The following is a 13079-nucleotide window of genomic DNA, read 5'->3' on the forward strand; positions in this document are numbered from 1 at the left end:
AACTCTTTCTATTTTACAGACAGGTACTAGGACTAACTCCGACTCTGCTCTTTTGACGAACCACTGACTAGTGAACTTTCAGTTTTTAATATACCTAACCAATGGCAAGTCCCTTTTTTGTAGTCAAAATAGATTTCCCAACAAAACTCAGGTAAAACTCCTTACCAAAAAAACCCCCTTCAAAACCTAAAGATTAATTTCTTCCATCTAGTAACCTTTTGAAACAGGCTACTTCATTCTGCATTTCACTCCTTTATTAACATGCCTCAGACAGAAATCAGTAGGGTGGCTAAATTTTTTTTTTTTTTTTTGGAGAGGTTTTTCTTGCTATAGGGCACGTGTGCTCGCCAGAAAGACAGAGACAGAAAGTGAGAAATCATCCCCGAGAGGATGGCCACGGCCGCAATCCCTTTTCCTCCTTTCTCCTCTCGGGATCTTGGGCACGCATACACACGCGCCCGGTGTGTTTAAGCCGCAGGGTCTGGGATTCGAACCATGGTTGACTACATGGGAGTCCAGTGACATAGCCATTACACCAACTGCTTGCCCCAGCTAAATTCTATGTTCACTCTCCTACCCTTCAGTCTGTCTTTCCCTGGTTACCACGCTGGGAGTGGGGGAGGTGGCCTGCTAGATCTGTGGAAGACCAGGCCAGATCAACTCCCCTGGACTGGCTGTGGAGTTTAATGTGCACTTTTCCTTTACCAGTGAATGAAGAGTGGCTGGAAGGGGAGTGCAAAGGGAAAGTCGGCATCTTCCCCAAAGCGTTTGTGGAAGAATATATAACCACGGATTTGGAACGCACTCCCAGAGGAGTCTAGGATATCCTACAACCCACAAAGTTCAAGGAAAGGAACCCTTATTGTTTGCATGATTTTGCATGCTTCTGCTGTATGCTGTACCAAGACGTTACAATTTGGAAGTGTTAGCTAACCTAACCCTCCCATTAAAATGGAACCAACTGGACAATGCTCTGCTGATTTCTGGGCTAGAGGGGCATAAAGTGATGGAAAAAGTGAATGGAAGTATCTGGAAGAGGCACGAGGGGATCTTCCAAGGAGCCGATAATCTTGTGTCTTGCTCTGAATGCTGGCTACTCAGGTGTGTGCACTTTGTGAGAAATTCACTAAGTTGAAAATACTTAAGACTGGTGCACTTCTGTACGTGCGATACCTCAATAAAGAATGTACCTCACAAAACCAAAGGGACATCCAGTCTGAGCCCAAGAGCCAAGTGTAAACTTCCTCCTGTACCGCTGCTGCCACATACTCCTAAGGCTTGAAGTAACCTCAGAGGTAATTCTGAAGGCGTGTATTAGCTACATACAAAAATGAACTTTTCTTTTTTCACGAGAGGTCTCACTGTCCAAATAGAATGCAGGCTGAGCTGGGTTCCAATGGGATACAGCATTCCATTTCATGGAGAATTAAACCACTAGTTACACCCCTTGACACCTTCTCAGGAAACAGCTGTTATGGGTTCACTACTGAGTATATACCACTAACATGTAAATGAAGAGCGGTTGCAGGAAGCCAGCTGGTTAGTAGGTTAGTAGTCTCCTGTGAGTTAACACTTTATGTTATGTGCTGTATTAAGTTTTTTAGAGATTTTCCCTTAGGACGTGTGTGCTCATGGGGAGACAGAAGACAGAAAGCGAGAAATCACCCCACGGGGGGATGGCCACGCTGCAATCCCATTTCCTCCACTCTCCTCTCAGAATTTTGTGCAAATATGCACCAAGTGTGAGTTTTAAGCTGCTGGGTCCAAGACTTGAACCCTGGTAGACTATGTGGGAGTCCAGTGACGTAATGATTACATCACTGGCTGGTCCCTGGTCCCCTGTATTGACATTTTAACATTGCGCAGTAGAGTGCTATAGTTTTGTTTCAGTTAGCATTTTTATCTTAACGGTCTAGTTTTTCAGGGTGAACTTGGATTCTAGCAATACCAGACCTTCACAACTGGTTAATCCCCTTTCCCTTCTTGGGGAGTATATATGGCTTTGCTAGCAAATTTTGAAGTGTGTAGATGCTTTGTAAAAGGCAGTTAGAAAAGAAACCACAGACTGAATCAACATTGGCCAAGCAGAGGGCTGGCGGGGTGCTGCGCAGACCTGACCATGAGCTCCTGCACTGGCTCCCAGCAAGCTGCAGGAGGCTCATAAGCCAGTGGGGACTGGAACAGTCCTCGAAGAAAAGCAACCCCAATGCAAAGAACTGTAATTCTCCTTGCTGCTTAGCTCATGCAGTGAATTTTTCAGGCCAGAAGGCTAACCTATCTCTGAACTGTCTGTCTCATCAGCAGCTACAGTGAGGATTAAAAAGGTGGGCTAGTAACTTCTTTACAGCCATCCTGGCCTTTATACGAAATAAAAGAATTCTGATAGTCAGCTTCTCTTCCCCCTTTCCACAGAAACTCATGGGTCTAGCATGCTACTAAAAGCAAAACATTCTCAAGTTCTGACCATCTTTGCTTTCCCCAGGATGACCAGTAAGTGGCTAAAATTCTGGCCTGTCAGATGGATTTCCTTAGTACTCTATCTCCTATGACAAGAGAAGATTCAACACAGATTTGGTTGGAGAGAACATGGTTTAATTAAAGGCAAAGCTGATTTCAGCAGCTGCAGGTCTTGCACAGACAGACAGAAAAAAAAAAAAAAAAAACCCAAACCCCCAAAAAACAAAACAAAACAAAAACAAACCACAAAGTAAAGTTTACTACACAAAACCAGTTTTCTGATGAAGATTCTCCTCCCCCTCCTCATTATTCCACAGTGAGGATGATAAGGCGAGGACCCCGCCCCGAGAGTCAAAACATTCCAAACACCAAATTCTCATGCAGAATGGGGCTGTAGGTGGGAGCGGGGGTGCCCGGTGCAGCGGTGAATCTGGTAGCTTGTCTAGGGTGCAAGAATCAGTGACAGTTCAAACACTGGAATGTCGCAGCTGCCTGAATGCGAGCTCAAACACACCAACTGGGAAAGGTCGTGGGGGAAGAAGCTCGGGAGGGAGAAGGGCGGGCAGGAGAAAGGTGGACACAGGGAAGGGGCTGGAGAGAAGCACGGAGGGTCTCATATTGCCATCGGGTGGGGGGTTTCAGTCTTTCAGACCTTTCAAAAAAAAAAAAAAAAACAAAACAAAAACTAAAAACCCAAACTCCATGTCAAACTAAAAGAGCAAAAATGTAAGCATACAGGGCTCCAACCACTCTGAAGGGCAGCGAGCGTCCTCTTGCCCCTCTAGGTGGCCGGGCTGCCCAGACTGAGTGACGACCGGGGCTCCGGGATGTGCTTTGCTCTGTGGCTGTTCTCCAGCTCTCGAGTTCTGCACAACTCCGTCCACTCAGACACACGGCTCGGCCCTTCCCCTCTGGGAGGACAGGTGGGCCTGGCCCGCGCGCGCACACGCACACACACACACACACACACACACACACACTCACGAGAGACTTCCCAGAAAATAAACCCTACCACTAGCACAGCGATTGGACATTTAGATTGTTTCCATAATTTCCCCTTAAAATATTACTCTCCCTGGAAATGACGAACAGAAATGTCCTTTTGTCTCTACACAAGAACATCTTCAGTCCTCTTTCCTCCTAATAAATATCAAATAAAGTTTATTTTCCTTTCTTCTGCCTTTTCCCAAGCGGCCTTCGCTGTGTTTCCTTCTGCACCGATGTGCACATGTCCGTGTTGCCGTGGATTTCTCTCTGAAAGTGGAGGCCGGGAGTCGGCGGCTGGGCAGGGGTCTGGCCTCTCTGTGGGCCATGCAGACACCGCTGCCTCCTTCCTCTTCAGACTGTCTTGTGGGCCCCAATGACTGCGCCCTGTGCTGTTGCTTCTTGGCGAGATGTTGTACACGTTAGGAATAAAAACAATTACTAGCGTACAGCACAGGGGAAATGGGATGGAGACAGGCAGGAGGTGGTAAGTGGGATGGGGGCACAAAACCAACCAAGCAAAAAGAACCACACTGAAAGCTTCTATCTATTAAAATGTGTCAGGCCATGAGTGGAACAGCCTGCCCTCTGTGTGAGACTGCGTGCTATACTACTGTAAAATGTACAGAATCGAAAACGTTCATCTGAGCTCCTACGGCAGTCACTGCTAGTCCAGCCCAGCACCACCGCCCACACTGCATCCTCGACTGGGGCTCGAGCACCTACAGAGTGAAGGGCATCTCCTGCTGAGTCTCCAGGCCAGAGGTGGGCCTACCAGAACCTTCTGAGAGGCCTTGTACTCCCCCTATGGACACTTCCACTGGCTCAAGAGGCGGCTCCCCTTCCTGTCACCACCAACCTCTCATAGGAGCACTGAACGGGGTGTCCTGGCTACACACTGACTAGAAGCACACCTGTGTGGGGAAGAATTCAGTGTGATATTTTACTACTGAGAGTAATAACAATAATAAAAGATGTTTAGGAATAATTTCAACTACATTCTCAGTCAGCAAAGCAATCATTAATGGATTCCTATTTTATTCCCCAAAGAGGAAAAAAGGACTGAGAAGTTCCCATTGGCTTCTCCCATCTGCCTTCCCTTCTCAGCTTTCACTGCCCATGTGGCTGGGGACATGCACGATGGAGAAGGTGAGAGGCGGTGATATCAGGTAACTGAGTGACACAAACAGCAGTTCCTCTCTCCCTCCGGAACACCCCGGGGGATGGAGAGTTCCTGATGGATTTTCCTTTTTGCTGCACTGCGAACATTTCGTGCACACTCAGCGGGCTGGTGGAACACTTACACCCTCTTGACAGCGAGAAACAGAAAAGAGGGCTGCCACCCGCAGGGGACTGTGTGGGCCAGTCCTGCAAACCCAACATGCCATGGTGTATGGAGCCTTCATTCCCAGGGCTGCCACTCTGGCCTCAGTGTGGAGGGTTCATGGCGCCTTGTCCCCGTTGCTGTTTCTGCTTCTGCTGCATTAACAGCTGCTCCAGGGCGGAAGGTCCAGGATGCATCATGGAACTGGACCAGATAGACTGAAAGACAGTCCAGAGCTTGTCAGCAGAGGCCAAAGGCCTGGAAAGGGGTTCAGTTTTCAATCCCAGCCAAATACAAAGGCATACATACACATTCCAAGAACCTTATCCCACTCCATCCCCCAAAAGACATCTAGCTATAAGCAAAAGTCATCATTATCAGTCTTTTAAAACTCGTTAGTTTCTATTATTTTAAACCAGACAAAATCAAATTACATTGCATATAAAGTCTTTTTACTAAAACTTAGCTCCATGTAGCACCAGACTATTTCTATAAATGTTTTAGGCAGACAAAACATTTCTAAAATTGGATATTTTTCTTTCACTTGGTCAGAAAAGGCTTAACTCAAATGTTACAAGATGAATTGACTTTCTTAGCTTTAGAGTAAAACTAGTACTTTTATGTTTCTGTTTCCCTAAAGATACTGCCTTATCACTACTAAATTCACAGACTAAAATAAAAATAAAATCCCTGGGGCCAGCAAATGGCATGGAAGTTAATGTGGCTGGATCCCACATAGCCGACTGTGCATTTCGCGGCCCGAACCCAGCAGCTTCAAAATCATGATGGGTGTGTGTGTGTGTGTGTGTGTGTGTGTGTGTGTGCGCGCCCAAAGTCCCAAGAGGAGAATGGAGAAAGGACTGCAACGTGGCTGTCCACCCTGGGGGAGGGGGGACATTTCACTTTCCCTTTCTGTGTCTCTCTCTGGTGAGTGCATGTGTCCTACAGCAAACTGGAAAAAAAAAATCCTATTCCAGAAGGCAGACCGTTTCTCCAGGACTTGGCTACCCGTGTGAGCTGTGCATCCGTCTCAGAGCCTGAGAAATAAGCTGCCTGCTCATGTGCATGAAAGCACAGGCACCTCTGCTACCATGGGCCTGTGGTTCTTGTCTCTAAAACCCACTTACCTTTAGGCTTTCCATGAGGACAGCAGAGGAGTCCTCCATGGGGGGGCCATGGCCTGTCCAGGGGCCACTTGGAGTGTTGGCCTGGTGCCAACTGCTCTCAGAGTTTGACGTTGCTGAGAGATAATCGATGCCAAATCCGCCCATGGCTGAAAAATGAAAAGACAAGAGAAGGACTCATCATCCTTCTATCTATCGTCCTATCACTGCCAAATGTCAGGCTCCAGGGGGGGTACGGTGAAACCCGGATCTCACCTGGCTTATCAGTTTTCCACCGATCTGCAGTCCTCCTCTCCCTGTTATCAGGAGTCCCAATGGGTCCAAAATTGGAGAATGGAACAGAATTGTGGTTGTGAGTAGGGGGAGAGCTGGGCAGGCTGCTTGGGTTAGAGGAATGAGGAGACTGGCTGGCTGGTGTCGAATGATCTATGAAACAGTGGCAATACCAGACATTAATATCTTCCGAAACTTACCGAGATCTAAAGTTTCCTACAGATCTGATCACTTACATTCTACTAAAAATAAACATAGGGTTTTGGATCAAAGGCAAAATAAGTGTCCCAAACAGGAATGTTGTAGATGCACTAACCTGACTTATTGCACATATATAAGAAACAGCTTTGCCTTTAAAAGCAAAACAGCAATTTTGTCAATTAAAAACAAAATTTCCTAACCTTAAGAACTACCGAAACCAGCAGATGGTGTAATGGTTACGTCACTGGACTCCCAGGTGGCTGACCACGGATCAAGCCCCAGACTCAGTGACTTGATACACCAGGCGCATATGTGTATGTGCCTAAAGGCCCAAGAGAACGAAGGAGAAGGGACTGTGGTGTGGCCATCCCCCCAGGAGGGAAGATTTCTCGCTTTCTATCTCTCTGTCTCCCCAGTGAGTGCCACACCCTGTGGCAAAAAATTTCTTCAAAAATAAATAAAAAGAACTACTAAGCCAGATTATTGATAAAACTGAAATTAAAAATTCCTATTTTAAAAAATTCATGTTTTCTATAGTAGAAGAAGGAACTGAATACCTACAAAACCAAAACATAGTTGGAAACCATAAGAAAAAACCCTTATTTTTCCCACAACTCTGTTGTTGCTAAGTATGTAAAAAGCTTTCGTAGGCAGCATTTACTGCATGAACTGGCTCATCAGGTTGGTTTGTTTTTGCTATTCTCTTTCAGAAGTTACTTAAAACAAAACAACTGCACTCCCAAATACATTTATAATGACAGAATCTTAGTATTTTTTCATCAATTGGTACATTATAAAATGTAAGATATGGAATTTAAAGACTACTTAATACCTGAACTGGCAGGAAGTGATGGAGACCACGGAGTCCCTTCAAAAAGGGAGTATAGCGACGTTTCCTGGGGGGCCATCGAGGGATTGAGTTCTGCTTTGGAGCTGGTTGTCAGGTTTTTCCCATACACCTCATTGAACATACTGTTATTTGGGTACCGCTCCTGAAAGACATGACAGTAAGTTATAAACCCACAATGAGAAAATACAAAGTCCCGTCCTGGATACTTGATACGGCTTTAGCTTTCCATAGCAAGACAAACTCTGGAAGGCTTTCCTTTACTTATGTCTCTTTCTATTTCCAGGTCAAATTCACTCCCCCCTCCCCTTTCTTTCTCTCATCCTTATTTTGTTCTATGTAAACCAACCAGGTTAAAAAATATGAGTAATTTTTCTGACTAAACAAAAGACACCCCTAAGGCTTCCAGTATTCATGAGAAGTTCAAGGGTTACACTTTACTGTACAAGTTACTAATCTGCCCTACTCAGAGGCAAGAGATAAAATCGAGTATCTGAAAGATACTACTATATGGGGAGGGGAAAGAGAAAACCAGACCTACTGAAACAGAACGGGAAAGAAATGATCTGTCTGCGATAGAAGTGCAAAGCAGGAGTCTTCTCTGTTTACCTACCTGGTTGAGAGAGAAGCCGGTGAGGGACAGGAAAGAGGATGAATGTGACATGAGCTCGGAGGGCTTCTCCAGTAAGGATTTCTTCACAGTCCCAGAAAAAAAGGTAGTTAAGTTATTAGGCCTTCCCTTTTCTTAGTTTTAACCATAAGCTACCACAGAACCAAAATAAATAGACCACAACTTAAGCCACTGTGTGCACAATGTAAAGGTCAAAGACTGTCCACACTACCATTCCAGCTCCGTGCCAACTGCCAGAGGTCAGTCAGAACCCTCCATGGTCAGTGCCCCAAATCTGGCACGGACTGGTCAGGCCATAGATCATGGGCAGCTGCTGTTTTGAGTGTTTACTAGGCACGGGCTTCAGGAATTACCTTGGTCAACAGCTGCACTTAAGATAATTGCAAAACAAGGTGCTGACCTGTTTTACCACTGCCCCCCAACTTTTAAAACACTGACACTGGCGACTTAAAGAAAGTCTTTCAAATCCATTTGAGAACTGGTTTTGTTACATATTAAAATAGTTGCTGAAACTCAAGCTTACATTTACTGGCTCTAAGAAAATTATTAAGAAAAAAAGAAAAAGCTGACTCCAGTGCTTGCTGTCAGTGAACACTGGTTTATAAAACACTTATTAAACACCTACTACATACAAGGCACTTTCACACACAGTATACCGTGAACAATGTTAAATACAGAAAAGGTTACAGTCAGGTCTTTTTCACTGCTAAATTTTAAACACACAAAAACAACCAAAGCCAAAAAGTTAAAAAAAAATAAAGAAAAAAAGAAAAAAGAACCGCCCGACTGGTTCCCCAGCAGCTCTGTTTCCAGCGGAGGGGTAGGAGCTGCAGAACTAAGGGAGCAGGAAGCAAGTGGAAAGAGAGGCCCTGCCCTGGGGCCAGCAGAAAAACAGCGACAAGGGCAACAGGCAGTGGCGATAACCAGGGAGGCCAGGCTACCATGCCCCAGTGAGGGAATAGCCCCTCTTCAGGTTTCCAGGGCAGCATTTCCTCTGTGAATGCAATAAGAGGCCTCTGAAGCCACTTGCCCAAGCAAATTCTTAAGGGAATTCTAACAGCAGAGATGGCAGCTAGGGTCATGAATACTGTTAAGCTTTTATTTCTCTTGATACTAAACCTAGTTATTCTCCTTCCTATTTACTTGTTTATGGCATTCCAACGATGTTTATAAATATAATCATTTTCACTTTCTTTCGCTCTGTTTAGGAATCCAATCTACAGTGGGACTCATTCTGGGTTGGATTAACTGAACGGAAGTGAACCCCATATTGTAGTTCAATGATGTCAGTAAAAACACCTAAAACATGTTTCATTTTTTTGATCACCTATGAAGAAAAAAAAATAATCTGTTTCTAAGCAAAATAAAATGACACTTGACATCTCCTAGTCCAAACAGAAGCGCCACCTGAAATGTGAGTTCACTGGCTAGCGTCACAGGCTCCATGTGACCAGCCCTGAAGGATGCCTTCTGGATAACACACAGAACCAAGCTAGGACTCTGATCTGGGGGATCTAAGAAGTCGGAGGTGTTTTACTACCACTGTAAGATCAATTCAGGCAATCACGAATTACATATTATACTTCTGTAAAGATGGAAAGCCTTAGAAGGAAAGCACCTACTCCAAGTAGTACAAAATATTAGAAAATAGGCTGGGGTTAGAGCAAGAAGCGGAATTATGTCAAATACATACAAAAAGGCTTCGTCCAGGAAGAGAGGCGAGAGGCCCCAGCAGAGCTGGGTAAAGATCAGGAGGGTTAGAAAAGATCAGCTCTTCCTCTTCCTCCAAGGCAGCCAGACTCTTTAACAGGTCCGGAGGAAGCAGAGGGGAGCTCTTGGAGTCCTAGTGACACAAAGGGCAGTAGTGAGATGCAATAAGGGATGACAAACGCATAAAGGCGTAGTAGCATGATAAGGTGAATAAAGGCAACTGAAGACAGGAGAGAGAAGTAATAAAGAGTGAAATAAATAGATATTATGCAAAGAGGAAAAGGCTCTGAAATGCAAAAGCAAATTGACATAAGGACAATGGTGGAGAAAGATGAAAAACAATAGGAAGCAGCAAAACACTGACAGAACACAAAGGTTAAAGGGGCAAGTGACTAGGACATACAATGGAGCAAAATGATTAGCACATCTTGTACTAACAAATGGAGAGAGAGCTCTTTTCTACAAAGGTGCAACCATTCGTACCTGGTTCTCACAAGTAAAAAGGGCAAGGACAGGGCACTCTGCTGTCCAAGATAGCCAACTTTGTTCTTCTCATAAAACAATTTGTTTAAATAGTCAACCTATTTTTAAACTTAGATGATTCAGCCCAACTGAGAGGAGTTCTTTGTTACAGAATTCTCTAACATGCTGTGTTAGAGATTCTCTGCCAGACCAGGACAGTTCAAAATCAGTTACAGAATCTGTCAGTGCCCCCACACCGGAACATACAGAGCAGTTCTGAAGAGGAGACCTAGCGCTGCACTTACTCAGGGGCACTCTACAGCACTAATGGCTCAGGGCAACCTTTGTCATGTGTATCTGAGAAACTGGAAATGTCTACTCCAGTCTCTCTCCAAAGGACACACACCTCGAATGGCATCCTGGGCACAGGCTCCTGCTCTGGACGGAAGACTCCTTGGGACCGTTTGCCCCTGCGGTCACCATTTGCTTGCTGGGTCATGACAGCTCTATTATCGGCCATGTTGTAGGAAGACTCCCAGTAGAATTCTGGGACCTTGACTTCTGAGGGGTTATGGTTATATGGCTCCAGGGGGAAAGGCTTCATTTTTTTCTCTAGAGGCTGCTGCTGCATTACAGGAGGTTGCAATGGCGGCTCAAACAGTTTTATGGGGTCTTGGGTCTGAAGGTAGTAGGGCTGTTTCACAGGCATGATTTTCGCTAATGGGCCTTGAACCTGAGGGGGATTCCACAGCTGTTTGGAGGCGTCTCCCTGTTGATACTAAAAAAGAAATGCCTGTCATCAAGAGGAGGATAAAATACAACATTCCTTAAAATCAAGGCTCAAGAATCTCAGCATGAACCTGGATTTTATAACCAAGTTTCCTTTACCCTTCGAGTTTCTCAATACATAGAGCTTTCTGGAAACAGATTATGAGCACTGAACTCATATTTTTTCTATTTAAAATTTTGCCAGAGGGTGTATGCACTAGCCAGAGAGGGGATGGGGTGAGGGAAGAGGGGTAGGAAGTAAAAAACCACATGGGGTGCGGCCCTACTGCAATTCCTCTACGTCATCCTGTCAGGACTTGGGGCAGGCATGCACTTGTGCCTGGTGTGTTTTTCAAGCCCCTAGGGCTGGGATTCAACCTGTGCGGCTGGGGGTCCGGCTCCCTTAACCATCACAGGTCTCATTAAGAGGTTTCTTTTTTTTGGAGAGGTTTTTTTTTTTTTTTTTTTTTTTGCTATAGGGCGCATGTGCTCACCAGAGAGATATAGAGAGATAGAAAGTGAGAAATCACCCCGAAGGGGGGATGGCCACGCCTCAATCCCTTCTCCATTCTCTTCTCAGGATCTTGGGCACACACGACTGGCATGAGATTAAGCCACCAGGTCTGGGATGTGAACCGCGGTCGACTACATGGAAGTTCAGCGACATAGTCATTACGCTAACTGCTGGTCCCTCATTAAGAGTTTTAATGAATGAAATGAACAAGTGTATGTGCACATGCGTGCCAGTGTGTTTTCTCCTGTTTCAAATGAGGGAATGACAACATTTAAGATAGGTGTCATATTTCTTAGCACATCAAGATTATAATTATTTCCCTTTTGAAGTTTATGTTCAAATAGAAGAAAATTATTTACAGAAAATATTTTTTGATAAAGCAGATAATTAGTAGCATCAAAGGTGGAAGTTAACATCAAATACATTGTCTTTTATGAAAGCAAGAAGGGAAATACTTAAAATTTTCTCAGCAAAGAGGATACTTCTGTATTCCCACAACCATTGTAAGTCTAAGCAAGAAATGTCTTAAAATATAACTAGTGTTTTTAACTGGCCACACACTGAATCGTTTCAGCATCTCCCCTTACACTGTGCAGCTGGACAGTACACACAGTGTAACGTACCTGTTGGAATCCAGAGTGCTGAGGCGGGCTTTTCCCCAAAGCCGGGACAGCTTTTGTAGGGGACTGCTGTTGCTGAGCTAGAGCGTGAGCCTGCAACTGGCTTGCAGACTGTGCTGCTGGCTGAGCTGGTAAAGACGTAAGGGGTTGCTGAGAAGGTGGCTGTGATTGTTGAGGTCCCTGGGTCATTGGCCCTGGTCCAGAGGGCCGTTGCTGGCTGTAAGGAATGTGGGACTGTTTCCCAGCTTGCACCTGGTTTCCTGCTGGAGAGTGAGCTGTAGGCTGCAGAAAGGATCCTGGGACAGAAACACCAGCTGGGAAGGTGTAACCTGAGCCCATAGAAAATGCCACAGGAGGGGGGATAACATATGTTGGGGGCGGGAACCCTTTAAAATAGAAGAACACAGCTTTAGTTCTAAAGAAACTTTCAAACAGAAAGGTCAAAAAAAGTTACATCTTTTTTTTTGGTACTCTAAGGGAGAAGGGTCTCCTGACATGTTATAAAAGTAAGAAATCAACCATGTGGTTAATCTTTAACCTGATTTTAAGAACTAAGTACAGATAATTTCTTCTACTTTTCTCCTACCCACTGAAGTAATCGGTTCTAAAGGTGGCTTCCTCCTTCATTATAACATTTATATTCTTGTATGTAAATAGAGAAATAGCTCAAAAATAATTTCATAAGCATTAAAGACCAGAGAATTTCTCTCTCTTTAACAACAGTTTAGAGTTTAAGTCACTCAGGGAGTGAAAAGAAATTCCTAAATAGGTTGGCTTAAGTAGCGGAAATGTTTATTTACCTGGTCGGCTGGGAAGAGGAGGGAAGGCTCCAGGGTGATGAATGGGGATGAACTGGGAGTTACTTGCTTGACTTGGGGTCTGAGTGACAGGTGTTTTCCTGGCTTCAGACACTGGAGTCTTTCTTAGTTCTGTCTGGGATTTTACCTATGACCAACAGAAGCAAAATGATCTATAATAATCTGAAACTTAAATGTTTCAGAAAGAAGCACCTCCTACTAAAAAAGTATTTAAAATCTCATTATGTCAAAAAGTGTATGCTAGGGGCTGGCAGGTGGCATGGTGGTTAAGGGTGCTGGACTCCCACATGGCCAATCATGGGTCAAGTCCCGGACCTAGAGGCTTACTTTCTCACTCCCCCTCTTC

The 13079-nt window shown here is 44.8% G+C and overlaps 2 protein-coding genes across 10 annotated transcripts in view; one reads left to right on the forward strand and one right to left on the reverse strand.

Annotated features, from left to right (window-relative positions):
- NCF2 (neutrophil cytosolic factor 2) overlaps window positions 1-1226 on the forward strand; it is a 31566-nt gene extending 30340 nt beyond the window's left edge. Inside the window, exon 16 of one of the 2 annotated variants that reach the window (XR_003548641.1) lies at window positions 709-838. Coding sequence is in view for 1 of the 2 variants with exons in the window: in XM_006143872.3 (XP_006143934.2) it covers window positions 709-821 (113 nt within the window). In the remaining variant the exon portion in view is untranslated. Of the gene's footprint in view, window positions 1-708 lie in introns of both variants that reach the window. The other variant, XM_006143872.3, reaches the window with a different exon arrangement.
- Window positions 1227-2874: 1648 nt separating this feature from the next.
- Window positions 2875-13079, reverse strand: part of SMG7 (SMG7 nonsense mediated mRNA decay factor) — a 94744-nt gene continuing 84539 nt past the window's right edge. For 6 of the 8 annotated variants that reach the window (XM_006143875.3, XM_006143874.3, XM_006143876.3 and 3 more), the window contains exons 15-23: window positions 12716-12860; window positions 11919-12301; window positions 10420-10791; window positions 9535-9684; window positions 7824-7904; window positions 7196-7355; window positions 6145-6315; window positions 5893-6038; window positions 2875-4983 (exon numbers count right to left, since the gene is read on the reverse strand). In XM_006143875.3, coding sequence (XP_006143937.1) covers window positions 4870-4983; window positions 5893-6038; window positions 6145-6315; window positions 7196-7355; window positions 7824-7904; window positions 9535-9684; window positions 10420-10791; window positions 11919-12301; window positions 12716-12860 — 1722 coding nt within the window. In that variant the 3' untranslated portion in view covers window positions 2875-4869. The remainder of the gene's footprint in view (window positions 4984-5892; window positions 6039-6144; window positions 6316-7195; window positions 7356-7823; window positions 7905-9534; window positions 9685-10419; window positions 10792-11918; window positions 12302-12715; window positions 12861-13079) is intronic. The other 2 variants (XM_006143878.3, XM_006143879.3) reach the window with 1 other exon arrangement.

Source organism: Tupaia chinensis, unplaced genomic scaffold (assembly GCF_000334495.1).
Source record: "Tupaia chinensis unplaced genomic scaffold, TupChi_1.0 Scaffold000112_1, whole genome shotgun sequence".
NCBI classification, from domain to species: Eukaryota; Metazoa; Chordata; class Mammalia; order Scandentia; family Tupaiidae; genus Tupaia; species Tupaia belangeri.